The sequence below is a fragment of the Antedon bifida genome, chromosome 4, assembly GCF_963402885.1.
Source record: "Antedon bifida chromosome 4, ecAntBifi1.1, whole genome shotgun sequence".
Lineage (NCBI taxonomy): Eukaryota > Metazoa > Echinodermata > Crinoidea > Comatulida > Antedonidae > Antedon > Antedon bifida.
The window spans coordinates 24,470,731-24,489,633 of NC_136229.1; the positions used below are offsets into that span (position 1 = coordinate 24,470,731).

At 32.1% G+C, this 18,903-nt stretch overlaps 1 protein-coding gene across 33 annotated transcripts in view; it reads left to right on the top strand.

The window, feature by feature from the left end:
- The window catches only part of LOC144840669 (uncharacterized), a 35,040-nt gene that overhangs the window by 3,947 nt on the left and 12,190 nt on the right, over nt 1-18,903 (top strand). For all 33 annotated transcript variants that reach the window (XM_078696576.1, XM_078696583.1, XM_078696582.1 and 30 more), the window contains exons 7-27: nt 62-190; nt 957-1,014; nt 1,165-1,304; nt 1,464-1,509; nt 1,723-1,938; nt 3,040-3,087; nt 3,964-4,253; nt 4,964-5,080; nt 7,100-7,181; nt 7,428-7,693; nt 8,086-8,256; nt 8,751-8,861; nt 9,589-9,631; nt 11,724-11,861; nt 12,122-12,304; nt 13,322-13,387; nt 13,609-13,862; nt 15,114-15,236; nt 15,933-16,017; nt 16,745-16,983; nt 18,500-18,620. In XM_078696576.1, the coding sequence (XP_078552702.1) occupies nt 62-190; nt 957-1,014; nt 1,165-1,304; nt 1,464-1,509; nt 1,723-1,938; nt 3,040-3,087; nt 3,964-4,253; nt 4,964-5,080; nt 7,100-7,181; nt 7,428-7,693; nt 8,086-8,256; nt 8,751-8,861; nt 9,589-9,631; nt 11,724-11,861; nt 12,122-12,304; nt 13,322-13,387; nt 13,609-13,862; nt 15,114-15,236; nt 15,933-16,017; nt 16,745-16,983; nt 18,500-18,620 (2,926 nt within the window). The remainder of the gene's footprint in view (nt 1-61; nt 191-956; nt 1,015-1,164; nt 1,305-1,463; nt 1,510-1,722; nt 1,939-3,039; nt 3,088-3,963; nt 4,254-4,963; nt 5,081-7,099; nt 7,182-7,427; nt 7,694-8,085; nt 8,257-8,750; nt 8,862-9,588; nt 9,632-11,723; nt 11,862-12,121; nt 12,305-13,321; nt 13,388-13,608; nt 13,863-15,113; nt 15,237-15,932; nt 16,018-16,744; nt 16,984-18,499; nt 18,621-18,903) is intronic.

Below are 18,903 nucleotides of genomic sequence, written 5' to 3' on the forward strand. Positions count from 1 at the left end.
AAAAGATGAATCATTTGACCAATATGAACAGTGCACTAACTATATTACCTCATGTGTTCAGGAAAATGGCAATGTGAAGTGGAGAACTCCGGGTATGCCATGGCAAGAATGCAAATGGTTAGATCATGACAACTGTGAATCAATTTGTTATGAAGTATGTGACCTGACACCTAGCAGCTGTCATGAAGAGGTAAGTATGAAGTTACTAAGACCATGTCAAAAGCAATCTACTGCAGTAACTACATTTAAACTCTTAAAACCTATTTATGCTATGATTACCAGACTTTTTTTGGGATAATCATTTTATTTTTTTTTACATTTATTTATTTTTTTTAACAATAATTTTGACATGATCCCTAATAGTATATAAAAGTCAAACCACAAATTATTTGCCCGCTTTGCACTTCAAGTTTAATATGAAGTTTTAGTGGTTAATTTGGTTAATATAATATATAATTTGTACACCATGTTCATGGTATGAGTTAAACTAGTATTGATACATCAGCTTAGCCATCCAAGCTTTACAGTCATACCAAGAACATATTTCCAGTCACAGTATGTGAATTGTCACAGTAAGAAACAAAATTTGATATCATATGTTATTGCAGTAGAAAAATGTAGTTACAACTGCAGTAGAATAATTTTGACATGATTCCTAAAGCCTTGTCAGCACTATCAAATTTTATGTGCCCATATGTGGTAGTGCTATGCTTAAATATGGTAGTGATATGACATTACCATGTCCATTTGACACATAAAGTTTGATAGTGTAGACAAGGCTTAACAATTATAGATAATTATTGAATATTCCAATTTACTATCTTAGTCACCATGTGTATGCTTCATGCTATTTTAATAAAAGATAATAATTTTGACATTGTGCCTTTACCATGCACTTTGCTAACAGCACAAAGTTACAGTAAATTATAAAATAGTTTTTGTTTTATTTGTTTTAGGAAGAGTTGATCAATGCTTTGCCTAATGATAATGTCCCATGTGAATGTGTTCCAATCGGTAAGTCAGTTTTTAGTCAATTTTAGTCAGTTTTTGCACCGTATATATATCTTTTTAATTGGAAATGCTGTCAACAATTCTTTTTATTTTTATGAAGACAAATAAAGTTTCTTTTATCTTGTATAAGTATTAATTTGTTTTCTCAAAAAGCACGCTGTGAAACGGATGATGGACGTATCTTTCGCGTTGGTGCTGAGTGGATTGTAAATCCTTGTGAGAATTGTACGTGTCACGCAATTGGTGATAAAGAATGCATCACTATCCAATGTCCAGAACCAGTGTGTTTACCAGTAAGTAGGCCTATAAATTCTATAACTTACGTACATGTCATTATTTTAGTTGTAAGCTGAAATCTGTGAAGTTATTTAGATACTTCAATTTGGTAAAATCAACCTAGGCTTATTTTAACACCTCCCTTTATTGCATATTTAATGAGTTTTTTTTTTTAGGGATTTGTTCCACACCAACGTGAAGGTGAATGTTGTGAATGTTGTGGTAAGTTTATATATTTCTTACATGTAAATGACTACTGTAATTGTTAATAAAGATGTTCATTTGTAATAATGAGATTATATTTTTGTAAGTCTGTTCTCAAATTTGTTAGCCACTCTCTGCAATCGCAGACTAATTAAGTTTAAATACTTCATTTCTATGTTTGCAACATATTTCCTTTAGAAAAAACTGTTTATATATTTACAATATCCATAGTACCTGAAGGAGAGGAGTATACTCCAACAACAGTGACCTATACCACAAGGACGCCACCAACACCACCAACTACACCAACACCACCAACTACACCTACTCCTACTGAACCAGTTTGCGCTCATGAATGCTCAGATGGTTCTTGTTTGTACAATCAACATTTAATGTGCAATGGACGTTATGAATGTGCGGACCATAGTGACGAAGTAGATTGTGAAAGTAAGCGCAAACTTGTATTATTATAATATTTTTTTATGCTGTGAATACTGTAGTTATATAATTTATAGTTTTTTATATTTCATTTATGCGTATTGATGTAAGATGATAAGAGTTGTTTTTTGGGTTTTGTTTTTGTACTGCAGATTGATAACAAGGACAATCAAAGATTACATTACATACCTCCACCAAAGGCTGACCTCAATATAAAAAAGGAATAAGGCCCATTTTTAAATACCGAACTAAAATGTGTAAGACCAAACAGAGAGTTTGTCTAATGTAATATACTATGTTTATTGTTATATAAAAATTATGTAGTTTTCATTTGGTGACCACAAAAAGTCACAATTTGACCACCATCCCACAGAAGTGGTCCAGAATTGAGGTCTTGGTCCGGATTGCCTCCAAAAGTTAATGGAGCCTTGCATGACCATATATCTGTATTTTAAATGTGAAAATATGTTTTTTAGTTTTTAAAATATCCTGCTAACAGAACAAACACAAATAAATATCGCAGAAAAAATTCCTTGGGAGATGTGAATAAAAATAACATTTATAAAATAAAAAAAGAACAAACATTTAATTAAATACTATAATTATAAAAAAAAGTACTTACTGGAAATAATAACTGGAATTAATGAATGTTAAAAGAAAATTAAAGATAGGTATAAAATAATATATATACAATTATAAACATATTAATATTGTTTATTATTGTTTCAATTCACAATAAAATTAGTACACTTTTATAGCATGTGTCAAAGTAGAGTTGTACCTTGGTTTAGATGCTCACCTACCAATATCTGGGTCCTGGGTTCAAATCTTGTCAGATGTATAAATTTAAAAAACACTTAACACAAGACATTTTATAAGATTTTGTTTATCTAGAGAATCTTGTGTGTATCTCTTGTAAACAGGATTGCCACCTTTGAGAAAACCAGTGAATGAACTTAATATGCCTTAATTGAGAATAGAGTAGTATAGGCATTCCTTGTACCATGTTTGTACTAAAAGATGAGGTACTGACACATGGCTCCTGACTGATGTACAGCAATAAGGAACTTAAATTAAATCTAAAATTATTATTTCTTTTACTCTTTTCAGCAACACCAGGAACAACTACTGAGATTATTATGACAACACCTCTGCCACGTAAGCAAAATGTTATTTATATGATTCATTCATAAGATATTCTAATTTTATTTATAGGCTGTTAATTTTATTTGACATGCTATAGTTTCATTCATAGAATATGACAAATTTATTAACAGGATATGTTAATTGTATTTATATAGGATAAGCTTATTTTATTTACGGCATGCTAATTTTATATGACATGCTATAGTTTCATTCATAGAAAACAGGATAAGTTAAGTTTATTTTAGGATATGCTTATTAAATTTATAGGATGCTAATTCTATTTATTAAATATACTTATTTTATTTATTTGAATATGCTAATTTTATTTATAGGATATGCAAATTTTTTTCAAATGATATGCTAATTTATTCATAAAATATGCTAATTGTATCGTATCAGTTCAGCCCACATCTAGTTTCTTTAAAATAAAATGAAGGGATCATGTCAAAACTATTCTACTCCAGTTACCGTGTAACTACTTTTTTTACTGCACTAATGTATGATTTACAGTCACTGTAATAAATGTGTATGATTACTCCAAAAAAGCTTCCTAAATAATGGTATAAACAGGTTAAAGTGTAAACAATATATAGTTACTGCATTTAATTTCAGTAGAATAATTTTGATATAGCCCCTAAAAAAAATGGATTTTATTAGTATAGAATAGGAAGTGTGAATGCAAAGAAAGTCTGTTAGCATTATTAGAATTAGTACTGTACCTCCTACTAATTACTTTTATTACTATTTGCTGGAATGAATTAAAATACATAATAAACTAAGGCACAGACTGGCGAACACAGGCGAGACACGCAATGTCTAAAGACGAATAGCGTTATGTAGAGAAAAAGAGAGGATATTAATATATATATTTGGATTTCTTTTATTTAGCTTGTGATGAAACTTGCAATTACATGGTTACTTGTAACCAAAGGGCATCAATGAGGAGTGGAGTTGCATGGTCACTGGAATTGAATGATGTAAACAACCCCTTGTGCTCCCCATTATTTAACCTCAGACCATGTGCGTGTCCACCGGGCTATGAGAGGGATATTCGTAGTAACAGCAATTTCGATATTTTAATGGGACCGTATAACTATGGAGATACAGGACTTTGTGTCAGCCTAGAAAGTCTGAGCTGTGAAAACCGATGTGTGGTCAGTCTAGATGTTGTGTTGGATGTAAGTATTCATGATGATAATCAAATAAAGATCAAAACGTTCAAGTTCTAAATTATGTTATGCATCTATTGTAAAGCTATGTCTACACTATGAAACTAGTTTGACAAAAAAGTGTGATGTGCCCAAATATGGTAGTGATGTTTAAATATTGTAGGGATATGACATCATCATGTCCCATATATGGACACATCACATTTTTGTTGTCACATACAGTTTGATAGTGTAGACAGAGCTTTATCTAACATTCATCATATAATTTAAATGCCTCTTAAAACAGTTTTCATTAGTCAGAGTGGATGAAAACATTACAAGAATGAAGTCATTTTTTATTTGGCAAAATATAATTTTGCTAAGTATAGTACTTGCTTTGTTTGTTTTTTAGCATGATAGCGTCCTAAATGTATATACTTACAAAACATGCCTATTGATTTAAAAAAAAAATATTATATTAAAAATTTACCTTACCTACTTAACTATACCTTATATGAGATGAAATATTATATAGCATGCCCTCTGTATTCTAACATGGACCGAAATATCAAGTAGCATGAGCCCTCACTCTCCAAATATAGTGTTTCTTGATATATTTTGCCAAGTACTTTACCCAGTTTCTGAGTGTTTTCATTTATTGTTTTTATTAGTGACAAATACACCATCTTAGTTTAGTATTCAGTGCAGATGAGAAAATAACTATTGGTTGCATTTTACAGATTGGACAATCCTTTGAGAGGAATGGATGTGAGGAATGCGAGTGCGTTCATAATGGAGAAGGAACTGAACTGCAATGTCACTTGAATTGTCTTATTGTTGCAACAGATTGTTTAAATGTATGTTTTTAAGTTCTCTACTGAGAATCTGAGCATTTTTATCAAACCATTATCCATCAATCACTTGCGCACCCAAATTGAATCAAATAGTTTAAAACATTTTATTCAAACTTTTTTTTTATAGCTTGTATTTGCAAATATAACTAAAAGTACAGTAGTAGTAGTAGTAGTAGTAGTAGTAGTAGTAGTAGTAATAGTATACAAATATTGACTACGCTTATTGGCATAATTTAAAGTAAGCCCAAGGTGATCTGGAAAGTATACTATATAATAGATAAGGTGTAGTCTCAAGATCACAGAGTGCTATACAGTATTTTTAACCTTGCCCTGTTGAAATCCTAGTTAATATTTATTTTCTATACCATACCAAAAAATATTGTTGTAGGCTAGGCCGAATCAAACACATAACATAGACTTGGTTGGAAGGCCTAGCTAGTTTTCGCTGTGAAAAAGCAAACATTATCAAGGTCTAATAATTTTTTGATTCCAGCTGTGCAATAATCCCAAAGCATACATTATTTGTTTATATTTTAAGTAGTGGCCGCTAAACTTACTCAAAGTCAGCTACTTCTACAAGCTAAACCAGCTATAGGGCAATAGAGTAATATACAGTATATAGTACATATTTATTAGTCTTCTTTTAATACAAAAAGTCAGCTTGCTAGAGACTACACTAATGCATTAATATATTTAGGTGATCACAAGTTTTGTTACAATTTTAAATGTAAGGATGGTTAATACCTAATATCTAATTTAGTTTCCTTTAGAGTGTTATACAAACAAAATTCCTTTTAATTTCTTAAAAATAGCCTATTTTTAAACAAATTTAAAGAACTAGCTGAAACAACATAGTCAGAAAGACCATTCCACAAAAGTACAACTCTAAACAAAAAAGAATTTCTTCTCAAGTTTAACTTTGCTCGATGAAACTTTAATTTATACTTATGTCCACGGGTCCTTAAATCGACATAAAATTTTTTTTAAAATCACTTGAGACAGACTCCATACCCTTTATAATTTTGAAAACTTGAATCAAGTCAGCTCTATGTCGTCTATAAATTAAAGTTGGTAAATCTAGTACCCTCAAACGTTCCTTATATGAAATTTTACGTAACCCTGGAATCATCCTAGTAGCTCTTTGCTGAACTTCCTCAAGCAAATTTTGATCTCTCTTAAGTATAGGATTTATAACTGTATTGCAATACTCAAACATAGGACGAATCATAGCCTTATACATTTTAAGAAAACCTATCCTCTTTAGAGATTTAAATGCATGATTTATCATCCCTAATTTCCGATTTGCCCTTTTACAAACGTCAGCAACATGTAAACTAAAATGCAAACTACTATTTACACGGACTCACTGAATACGCCCCGATAGAAATTCCTTGAACCATGCCAGTAACGAACCAGTTATACCAAAATGTTGTAATTTAACAATTAAACGCTGATGCGGAACGCTATCAAAAGCTTTTTTATAATCCAAATAAACACAATCAAAATTATCAAAATTATTCAGATTTTTAGTCCAATCCTCTAAAACTTCCAACAACTGAAGGGCACATGACCGTCCCTTTCTAAAACCAAACTGCACATCAGATAGAAGTTTATTTGACTCTAAATAAAACAACAAGTTCATCCCTGATAACTCTTTCCATTATCTTCCCAACAACCAAAGTTAGGCTTACCCGGTCTATAATTTGATGGGTCCTCTTTATCTCCCTTCTTGAATAACGGTATAACAATGGCTTCTTTCCATGATTTAGGGACAGTGCTATCTTCAAATAACCGAGTAAACACAACACTCAACGGGAATGCAATAATATCTTTAATTTCAAAAAGCTCCTTACTGCCTAGATCATCACTTTATAAGCTTTTTAATTCTATCTTCATTATTTTGTTTACACAGTCTTAAAGTAGGTAGGTCTTTACCAGTTCGTTAAACAATTATAAAGAAAAGTTTTGGTCCAATGTATTTTTGGAACATTAGAAAACACTATTTTTCTTTCCTATTTCCAGATTGGACAGGTTTTACATGAACCTGAAAATGGCTGTTGTGAATGTGTGGATTCAGAGCATAGCACAACTGATGAACCACCAGGTAAAATCTGATTTTGCCATGCATGGTAACATGATGATGTTATATCACTACCATATTTGGGCACATCACACTAGTTTGATAGTGTAGACCGAGCTTTACATCACATTTGATTCATCTTTCCTTGACAAGTGTGATGCCAGTCTATTTCGTGAGATCCCTACCTGTAGGTATCTCACTCATAAACTACCATGACACCACTGTTGGTTTGTGTAAACATAATACAGAACATTTGTTTTCTTTGTACAGTTATATGTGATGATGTCTGTGTATATGATGCTGATTGTGATAGGCTGAATCACAATTTTGACGAGTCCTTAAGCCCAATCGATGAAAACCAGAAAGTTGCATGTGAAGCTCATCGTGCTGCCTCTGCTTGTGAATGCCCTGTAGGCACTGTTTTTGATAACATTCCACAAAGCATGAATTCCGCAGGATTTTGGGGCAGTCAGATGTGTGTGCGCCCTGCAAGTTCCTGTGTGTCTCTATGTGAATGGCAAAGCCGAGCATATGAGGTATATGCTGTTTTTTTAGTGAAATTATTATTGTTTTGTAGGAGATAGAGGAACAAATTTTGGCTTAGTGCAATTATAATATTATATACATATACATAATTTATTTTAATTTTATTATACTGTCAAAAGTTCGGCAACATTATTTACGACATCATCTTAAACACTTCGGTGTCAATCAAGGACTTGCAAAAGTTGGAAAAGCTCTCAAAAATATCCGTAAAAGCAGCAGCTGATATAAACTACAAAAAAAAATTACAAAACGTTCGGCATGTTTCTGAAATGTATAACCCACATATATGTTTTTTTGTACTATGCTTGAAAGAAACTTCATTTTTGTATTTTGCTTATGACTTCATGCCACTGAATAACCATAATTTTCTTTTTGTAATTAGGTTGAAGAACATGTGGTTGTAGCTTGTGAGACCTGTACATGTGGGTTGATAACTGAATCAGACACTGTTGTCAGGGCTGACTGGAATTGTGTAGCAATGCCAGATTGCAATCCAACAACAACTGTAGTGACAACTACCATATTATCTACTACTGTTTCAACTAATTGCACGGTAACATTTATATTTTACTTGTGCATACACAAGCCCAGAGATAATCAGTTAAAAAGTATGAGTGAGAAACAATTCTCATTAGAGAATCAGAATATCAAGCATAAAACAACAATTCAATAGAATGTCTGGCACTTATAAAATCAAATAGATACAAATATACACTAAGAGAATATATACTTTGTAGTTCTGTGATGGATACATTTTTAGATGCGAGGGTAGGGGCATACTTGTAAGGGACCATCTCAAAATTATTCTACTGCAGTAACTACATTTTTACTGCAATAAAACGTGATTTTAGTGTTTTTCAATGTACAAGATTGTGAGTCGGTCACTGCAATAAATTGTGTGTATGATTATCCCAAAACAAGATTGCTAAGTATGGCATAAACAGGTTAAAGAGTTTTAAAAATTAAAAAGTTACTTGTAGTAGAGTAATTTTGACAAGGTTCCTAACAAGGACAGAATTTAACCTACTGCATATTTTTCAATTACAGCGAGATTCAGTAAGGCGGTACACAGCAACATGTGATGTATGCCAGTGTAATGAAGAGACCGGTGAATACGACAGTAGCTGTCAGAGCTACTGCGACGAAACATGTGCTGAGGTAATGCTATTTTCTTGATGTATTTATTAACACAGTTATATAATACCCCTTTCACACCAAATCTCCGGAGTGATCTCCAGAGACACTCTGGGGTTTATGACCATTCAAAACATCGAGAAACTCCGGAGATACCCCTTTCACACCAACCTAGCAACATCGAGGTTTATAAAATAAAATTGTAAATGTCCCCCTCTATTTTGTTTGTTTACATAGCGACGATCATTAGAATCATTTTAATTGATAATATTTTTAATTTCAAATTATTTTCAAAAGTCTCAGAAGTCATATAATGTTTTATTGATTATTGAAAACAATGAGTGATGGTGTGAGGATGACCTTTTGACCTGAAGTTTGGAGTTTGATGTTGGTACCTTTCACACCAAAACTCTGGGGTGTCCCCACAGTTCGCTCTCCGGAGAATGTTCAGCTGTTCAACCCCGCAGTTTAAACTCCGGAGTTGCTTGATTTTACCTTTCACACCAAAACACCGGGGCGTCAACTCCGGAGTGTCTCCAGAGTTTTGCTTTTGGTGTGAAAGGGGTATAAGTTCACGTTCAAGTTAAATTTAAAGATTATTTATTGTGACAATATTCTTTACACATTGTTTTTTTAGGGTCATGAAGTATAATTGTAATCAAAGAGCTTTAAATACACATTTAAATCCAGATGGTTGGATTTAAAAATAAAAGTAAAAACGTTTTAACCCAAAACATTTTTTTTTAAATAGAATGAAACCATGGTGAATGGAGATAATATCTGCTGTTATTGCAGTAAGTATCATGACGATGAATTTTTTTTTTAGTTAGATCTAAGTAAGTTTATGTCGACCTGGACTGAAATTTAACAATATTTTTACTTAAGTCAAAACAGTTAACCAGTGAGTATAAGTGAAAAACTGAAGCTTTATTATTTGTCAAACATTTATTGTCCAACCAATCTATATATTGATGCTACTAAATTTTGTTGCATATTTTACGTCACTGTATAAACTACGCAACCTCCTTGAGATCTGTTGTGTGCCGCCATGGCCGGATCTATAAATACCATGCCGGACCGCAAAAAAAACATTCTTTAGTCATCCGTATCAAATGATCGCGTCAAAGTTTTAATTAATTACACCTATCCTTTCAACAGAATGATTTTCGTAAATCACGGTTTGGCTCAGTGAGTAAAACGCTGTGGCCATTGATATCAATGCTTAGTACGTTCAAGTTCGAATCCGAGACATGATAATTATTATGTATCAAAAGTAGACAATAATGTAATAACTAGCAAAAAAGATACGATACCTCACAGAAAAAAAATTGCAAAATATAAAAAACCATGAAATAAAAAAATGTAAATGAACAACAACAAAACACACACACATAAAACGAATCCAAATGGGTGTTGTGTTTCCGCTAAATATCAATGAAAAATGTGGCACATGCAAGGGAAATCAGAAATAAGTCGGAATTTTCAAAATTAAGATTTTTACAAATAGTGAAACTTTATAATCCAAGATTTAAAATACTGAAAAAAAATACCTTAATACCATATCTACTTCCAGGGATATCCCAGTCTAAAGTTTTGGCTGTTACAATCAGTGTTTTGAGAAAAATGCTTTTAAAGTTATGTAACAGGAAATGACAAATACAAAAAAATAAACAGGGCGTTTAAGTTTACACCTTAGCAAGAGGGTATTCTAATTGTTTTATTTCAATGAAACTTCGCATCTTCGTTAAGTAACTATTTATTATTATGCAAAATTTTCATTCAAAACAATCCACTGAACACTTTAAATTTAAGCATAAAACATGGTAGGTTTTATGAAAATCATACATGATTTACATTTTAACCAATATACCACACAAAATGTATTTATTTATTTATTTGTCTCAAAATAGAAAAACACCAAGGTAATGTAAATAAATATTGTTTCAGCTATCATTTTCTGTAAAAATAAAAACATTTCAGCCTTTTATTGTTTTTGGCTGTCTCTACAAATGCGACTTATGTCCAATTTCGCTTGCATATGCAAATGTAAAAGTTTGTGTCTGAGCGCATCAAATATAATTTCGACTACTTTTTGTGTTGATTCCGTTTCCATTCACATCTTAATTCGATAACTTACCAATTCATATTTATTATTAAAATATCAAAACCAGTGAAATAAAAATAAAATGTAACTGAATAAACTTAACAATTCGTGTTTTCGCAGCAATGTGTTTTTCATTCGATTTTTGTCCACTTTTTTATTTTATCTCTATGTATCAAATAATTAATTCACCACTAAAAACACGCAAAATAATATAGTTTGGCATTTTATACTTTCGTTATGTGTTTGCGCGCATCATCTAATTCACACAGCACAATTTTTCTTTAGCGTCTTTTATTTTCATAAAGTCTGAACAGTCAAAAATAAAGTCTAAAGTTCCATATCCACTATTGCTTTCATTTTTTAGCCTACATATATTTTAAAGTGAAGGGATGGTGTATAAACAAATCAATTGCTGAAAATACAGTAGTTCCGAATGTTATTTGTGATACAATTTGTTTTTGTTTTAATAATTTGTCAAAGTATTTTATCAGAGCGCGCTCTTATTATACTTGCCCATGCAAAGTATATAACCACATATTAAGGCATAAAAAGACCGTGCGGAGCACGGGTTACTGCTAGTAACATATAATTGTTCTTGAATCTTGAATGTATCAATGTTTTGGTTGCTATACACAAATATTTTGTCAGTACATAAAATGTGCATCTAAATATAGGGCATAAAATGTATACATAATTTTAAATACTCTACTCCAAAAATTGTTTAAATCAAATACTGTAACTGTGTTTAATAGCAAATTAATATCTTGATTGGTTGTTTCTAGTTCCAAGCCCACCAGAATCAACTACATCACCACCAGAATCAACTACGTCTTCACCAGATTACACTGGTACTACAGGCCCTCCATCTTATACAACTGAAGAACCAGAAACAACTTTAGAACCCACTACAACTATGCCAGGTTAGTTGATTAGCATAGTTACTGTATGATGACAATGACAACTTCTTCTATTTTCTTTGTACAATGAAAATGACAATAACAATTATTTGTTACTAATTACTTTTCACATATTGTATAATTTTGTGTATACTTTCCTAAATATATAAACATATTTAATTAATTATTATAATTTATCATCATGTTACTGTTCTGTTTTTATTTTTGCAAATTATTCTTCGTTGGATCACATTGATGTATGTTTTTCGTTATTTGATTTTTAGAATGTCTGCCACATTGCTACTGTTCAGTGGGATGTGGTAATTCTCAACCATGTGAACGAATGGATGGTTGTGATCAATTATGTAATTGTGGTGCTGGAGACATGCAAGTATCTTCTGGACGTTGTTTAATTGTTGAAGATTGTCCATCTACCACCCAGATCGTTACAACAACAACAGTACCAGGTATGTGTTTTATTTTCATAAAAAAAGAAAACTATAGTCAGATAACATATATTATGGTTAACAATGTTGAACATACGTTATGGACTTCAATACAGTAGAACCCCTATTAAGGGGGCATCTTTAGGACCCAACAAGGTGTCCCTTTATATTCAGGTGGCTTAGCGACTTAATCGTTACACGGTGGACAAAAGCACTAAATTTGGCACGTACTAATTGATTTTTGCCTAGGAGCCACCCGATCATCTTCCGATTTTCCAAAATGGCGGCCAAAATCCAAAATGGCTGCCAGTAAATTGGTATATCATATATTTCTGGATGTATAAATAACAAATAGACAAATAATGTACTAAATCAAGAATTTCTGAGGTCAGTAAAACCGATTCAGGAAATAGTACATAAAGTGAGTTCCAAAATGGCGGCCAAAAATAAAAATGGTAGCCATTGAAATTGAAATACATATAATCGTATACAAAGTCACAAATAGTCCATTCCTAATGTATTTTAGTCTGCAAATCAGACGGAAAGTACAAGCATTGCATTTTATAAATTTTTTAACCATGCTAGTTATAAAAACCCATGTTATCAAATTTCTAAAGTTTTGCTTTGACCTTTGATACTGTAGGGGTTGGTCGTATTATTAAAAAATCTATTGCTTGTCGTTATGTCCACAAAAAAGTGTCCGCTTAATAGGCGTGTCCCAGAGGAAGGGTTCTATTTTATTCCTTTCTCTATCACTTTTTTACTAATTACATCACTATCAAACACTCTCTGCCTATAATGATCCAGGTCAATTATAGAGGAGTCCATAGTTGGTTTTTAAAAAAACACTCTAAAATAGCAATTTATTTTTCAGTTATCTATCCTATCTATAAATTAAAAATAACTGTTGTTGTTTTTACTTTTTCACATTAAGAAAAATGGTGAAAGCCAATCAAGTATATTCAATCACATTTAGCAAGGGGTGGTTCTCAAATCAGACTTATACATTTTCATTTTTTTATTCCTTTTTTTAACCAGCGACAACTACACCTACACCAACAGCAGTTACCAATCCAACTGAACCTACAACAACTGAACAGACAGGTATAAAGTTAGCAATATAATTTTATCATTGCAATTTATTGGTAGGGAATCAGATTGACAATTCTGAAAAAAAAACATATATGGTGACAATAGATATCTAGGAAAATGTCATAATTTAAAATAGAAGTAGTTTGTGCATGAAAAAATGAAGTGTGTTACAGAGTCATAACATGAGAAGATGGTTTACTATGTTTATAACAGAACAACGTCATTCATTGTAGAATGTTCTGAGGACTGCATCAGAACAGTGAACTGTGATGCCGTACAAAATCTAGAGGCAGGTAGTAGGCTTTTTGAGCGAACATTAATGTGCAGAGATTGTCAATGCCCGTCTGGGTACATTAAAGATTTGCCTGGTAACACAGACCTTCGTGAAAGCTATGATGACATCCAATTTGTTCCTGGTTCCGGCTTTTGTGTCAATATCGGGCCGTGTCCTCCACCACATTGTTATCACAATGCACAGCAATTTTCCGTAAGTAATTCAATCATTTATTCTTCATTCTTCTTATTTGCAAACAGTAAGGATATATTGTGCACGGACAAAAATGTTTTTTGTCACTTTATAGTTATTCATGTAAACCATGTTGAAATTAAAAATAAAACTCTGAGGCAGAAATCATGAATAATTCATGGGATAAATTATGATATTATAGAGGGCGCTATATAAGTATGATATTATATCGAATAGGTTGTATCAACGGTTTTCGGCATTTTGAAATCCAAAATGGCCGCTTTTCCCTGACCAAACCAAACAAAAACAATCAACACTCAACACAGGCATCCATGGTGTCATTGGAAAGATAATTTAATTCTTAATATTCATTACATCCATATTAGAAAAATGTATAGCTATATAGTTATTTAGCAATTAAACAAATCATGTGAAGCCCACCTTGAAAAGTGTACTTGGAGTACTAAAAAAAGAAGCCCATTGGCTGCTTTTCCAGGTTTTACAGTATAATGGTATAATACGTAATGTAATGTAATAATAAAATAATGTGCAAAATTCAGATTCAGGACAAGCCAATTAATCCTTGCATAGAAGAAATTAGTTTCCATTGGCTTTCATTTCAGTTTTCTTTGGATGTCATATTTTATAGAAACACAGGAAATAGAATCTTTGCACTTTTACAGTGAACTTTGAACAAGTTTTAAAGGGTTCCCAATAAAATCAATTTTCATATAGAGATCAGTGTTTAGTCCTTTTGCCATTCTCTACTGGTTGACATCACCTTTTAAAAAGAAAAGATGAAGAATATTTTTAACGTCTAACATCTTTTCATTTATTAAGATTTTAGTTCATGATCGCAGTATAGTGGTAGTTTGACACAGATGTCGAGTAATACATATTTTGTGTCCGGGACATATGCGTATTGGATGTTTGACTTTTTTTTGTTAACTAAAAGTAAAGTAATCTACGAAAAAAAATTTGTAATGGGAAAATTACATACATATAGATATTCATGTTATGATTGATCTATTTTACTTATTTTAAATTATGTAATTTTGTGTAATTGCTGGTTGGAACCTCTCCTTTAAAGTGATTGAGTTTGCTTTCCCCCATGTGAAATCCGGAATAAATTGAATATTAATATTATTCATAAAATCCACCTTTCTTATTTTGTTTTTAGTTGATGTATTTTATCCTATGCTATGATGAGATGCAAAATAAATGAAATGAAATGAAAAATTTAATTCTATCAATAAAAACTTTATTTTCTAGGCTGGTCAACGTGTTGAAATATCAGATTGTCAATCATGTAACTGTGCATGGCTGAATGGTACATATGATTTTGATTGGGAAAACTGTGACACTGGATGCAATTTGGACGAGACTGATTGTCCGGTAAAGTTACTTAATATTTATACTATATGTAATTATGTTGTGATATAAATTTAAAGATTATATGTTCAACCAGAAATCAACTCAGCGACAGCTTATAATGCGAACAGAGCAGGGATTCAAAATGGCCGGCCATAAATATATATAGAAATATTAAACAGGTGTAAATATAACATATTATGAAGAACCACATAAATCAGAACATTTTTCAGGCTTTATAAATTTTCTCGGTAAAAGTCTTTTTTTTGCATTCTCACGTTTATTTTTTTATTGTACTTAAAATTTGTATCCATTTTTTAATGTATTTTTATTAGTGAGTAGCCAAATGGTTCGAGGCTCACTCGCTCCATTGTTCTGGTGGCAGAACAAGTCTTTTCGGATAAGGACTTTAAACCGTAGGTCCACTGTAGTACACATATTGCTCGAATGTGCACTTTAAAGAGAACCTATAAGAACATAATGCGAGATGAGTATTGGGTTACCCTGTACTAGTTTAGACACAGACACTGTGTCTTTGACAGATGAGAGAGTGCCTTAAAGACTGTACTGACATGACATTACCCTTAGAGGAGAAGCATGTAGTTGAAAATTGTAACATCTTAAGTCCACAGCACCATGAACAATTCGGTGCTATACAGGAACTCGTATATTATTCATTATTGTTATCTTTAAGAAAATCCTGATTGTTTATGTATTTAGGAGGGTGAAGTATTGTACCGTGAAGAAGATGGGTGTTGTCATTGTGTGAATGAAAATACGCCACCATCCACAACACCATTACCACGTAAGAACATTTTTTTTACTACAGTAACTCCTTTTTTTACTGCAATAACATAGGGTTTTAGTTTGTTTTAATGTAGAAGCTTGTTAACTTCCATCCATAACATTTTCTTTATTAATACTTCAAATAATATGTTTGACTTTGAATCTTGAAAAATCTCAAATGTCATGGTTAGACCATGGTGACTGCCATGTTGGGATGCTGTGATTTTAAGTAAATGTCCCACCTGGTCATCAGGGGCAATTACAATATAGCAAAAAGCATACATGATATCGTATGGTCTACATTTAATCCAAAGTATTTCCATGTTTTTAGGCACTGGGGTATCGTAAATCATTGTGTTTAGATCCTATCTAACATACAGCGCAACGCCTCCTCCTTTTTTTTTTCGGTTTTTGCAAAAAAACAAATCCATTAATGTTGAATGCTTCAAGGTGTCTTTCATCAGAAAACCAAGTTGCTGATATGGCAGCAATTTCGATGTTATTATCATAGACTGATTTGTAGCTGTAGTATAACGTACACACCTATTTGGCAACAGTGGCTTTAATATGCTGCTTTTGTACTTTCCTGGCAGCTAGTGACTATGATTGTACCTTATCTTGTTTGTTTTACTTATTTTATATGTTGTAAATGTATTTTATATGTTGTAAATTTTTGCCTGAATAAATGAACGAAACCTGTTAATATTGTTTGGTACAATTATTTATTTTATAATAATTTTCTGCAGCATGCCATCACTGTAATTATGTACTGAACTGTAGGCAGTATCGAAGGATTGACAGTCTAGATAGGGCACCAATTCCGAACGAGATTAAGATACAATGCCTCAGTGAACGATCACAAGGAGAATGTGGTTGTCCATATGGATTTGCAGAGGATGAATTGTGGCTTAGTGGAATGTGTTTATCTTATCCACCAGAGGACTCTTGTCGAGTGCAATGTGAATTTAACAATGTTGTGTATTTGGTAAGGTTGCATAATAGATCAACTCTTTTTTTACAATTTATTCAGAATCATTAACACTATCAAATTGATGATTTTTGCTTCAATGAAAATGTTTTTAATTATCTTTTGCATAAAACTTAAAAGTATACAAAAATACGACTAATTAGGAATCATGTCATGTCATGAAACATTGTGTATGATTTCCAAAAAAAAGAGAAGAAAGTTATGGAGTAAACAAATTGTGAATACTGCAGTAGTCATTTTGACATGTACAATCATATATTCGACAGGTCACTTGGGGAAACCTTCTTATCCTCAGGCCAAAACTGTTAAAACTGTTTCCAAGCTCCTTACTTTTTATACGCTTCCTTTAGATATCCAAAATACTTAAACCTTGCTTACCTTTCGAATTACCCTCTCTTAAGGGTCTTTCACACCTGGTAGAACTGTGCCGGAACAGGTGTGAAAGACCATTTACCCCAGCATGAGATTTTTTCCCCCAAAAAATGATCTTAAAATCATAAAGGTACTGGTATGATCACCCAATAGTAGTATTGATGATTCAGTTAATCTGTGGTGACAATAAAGGGATATTTTCTTTTCTTTTCCTATATAGATCAGCGTTCCGCAACCTTTTTTAACCTCGACCCCGAATCTAAATCATGGGGATTTTCACAACCCTAAATCAAATGTGTTACATAGATATATGAAGATGAAAAATCATGATGACCTTTTCTGTTCTGCAATCAGAACCAGCCACAAACAAGCCCAGATAACTGGGTCTAACCATTGGAAAAGCCTGTTTTAGGCCAATCGTCTTAATTCACAAAAAAATTGAAATATCAGGCATGCATATTTTCATCCACTGAATAAATTAATAATAAATGAATTCACAACCAATCAGGAATGTTCAATTCATACAAATAATACTCGCTACTTGAAAAATATTTTGTCTACGTCGTAAAAAGGGTATTCCCCACTTGCAATTAACAATGCCCACTGTACCTCATTATGTGTGCACGCTATAAAAGCATCAACACGCGCCAGAAATTGTTATCAGTGTGTATATGTGATCAAATTAGAAACAATTTCCCCACCCTTTAAATTTATTTCGCAACCCAAAACAATAAGTTGCGCAAGGCGTTATAGATAGTCATGTGTTGTTATTACCGGTTGAAAAAGTATGTTCAAAAGTTTCCTACATACGATTATGGGTGTCATTTCCGGCCAGGTGCCATTAATAGTTAATTTGATGTATGAGAGTATCATTTCCAGGGTGTCATTTAACAAAAGCTGTGAATCATGTACTCAATCTATCTATATGTGATCTCTAATTTCAGTATCTATATTAGGTAAAAATAGATATCAAATATTATTTCAAAATAACGTTTAAAAGGTTTACTTTTAAATTTTAATTTACCCTGTTTTAAATGTATCTGTAAATATTGACCAGTGTAAAAATTTAATTTAAATATTCTTTGCATTATTTTTTTCTCTCTAATACATAATCATCCTCATACCTTTAAAATTGATATAGCTTGGTGAAACAGTACAAATTGGTTGCCACCTTCTTACATGTGCAGCTCGAAATAATTTTGTCAATAGATGGGAACATAGTGATGTAAATTGCGTTACACCACCTCCCTTTTACACCACACGTAAGTACATTTTTATTAAATCTAATACCTGTAATTTAATGTAATTAATATGATTATACAAATATACTTTGGCCTTGAGAGTTTCTTTTTTAACTTAAGGCTAATTTACACAGATGAGCGGTAATGGTAAGCGAAATGGTTCAGAGGTGCCTGAAATATTATATTTAAACTATTTCAGAAACACCTTTTATTTGTAAACTATTAGCCTCTTGTTGATAACTTCATTCAAAGAATAAACCAATGTTAATCAATTTTTTTTACAAATTTTTATTTAAGCAATTCA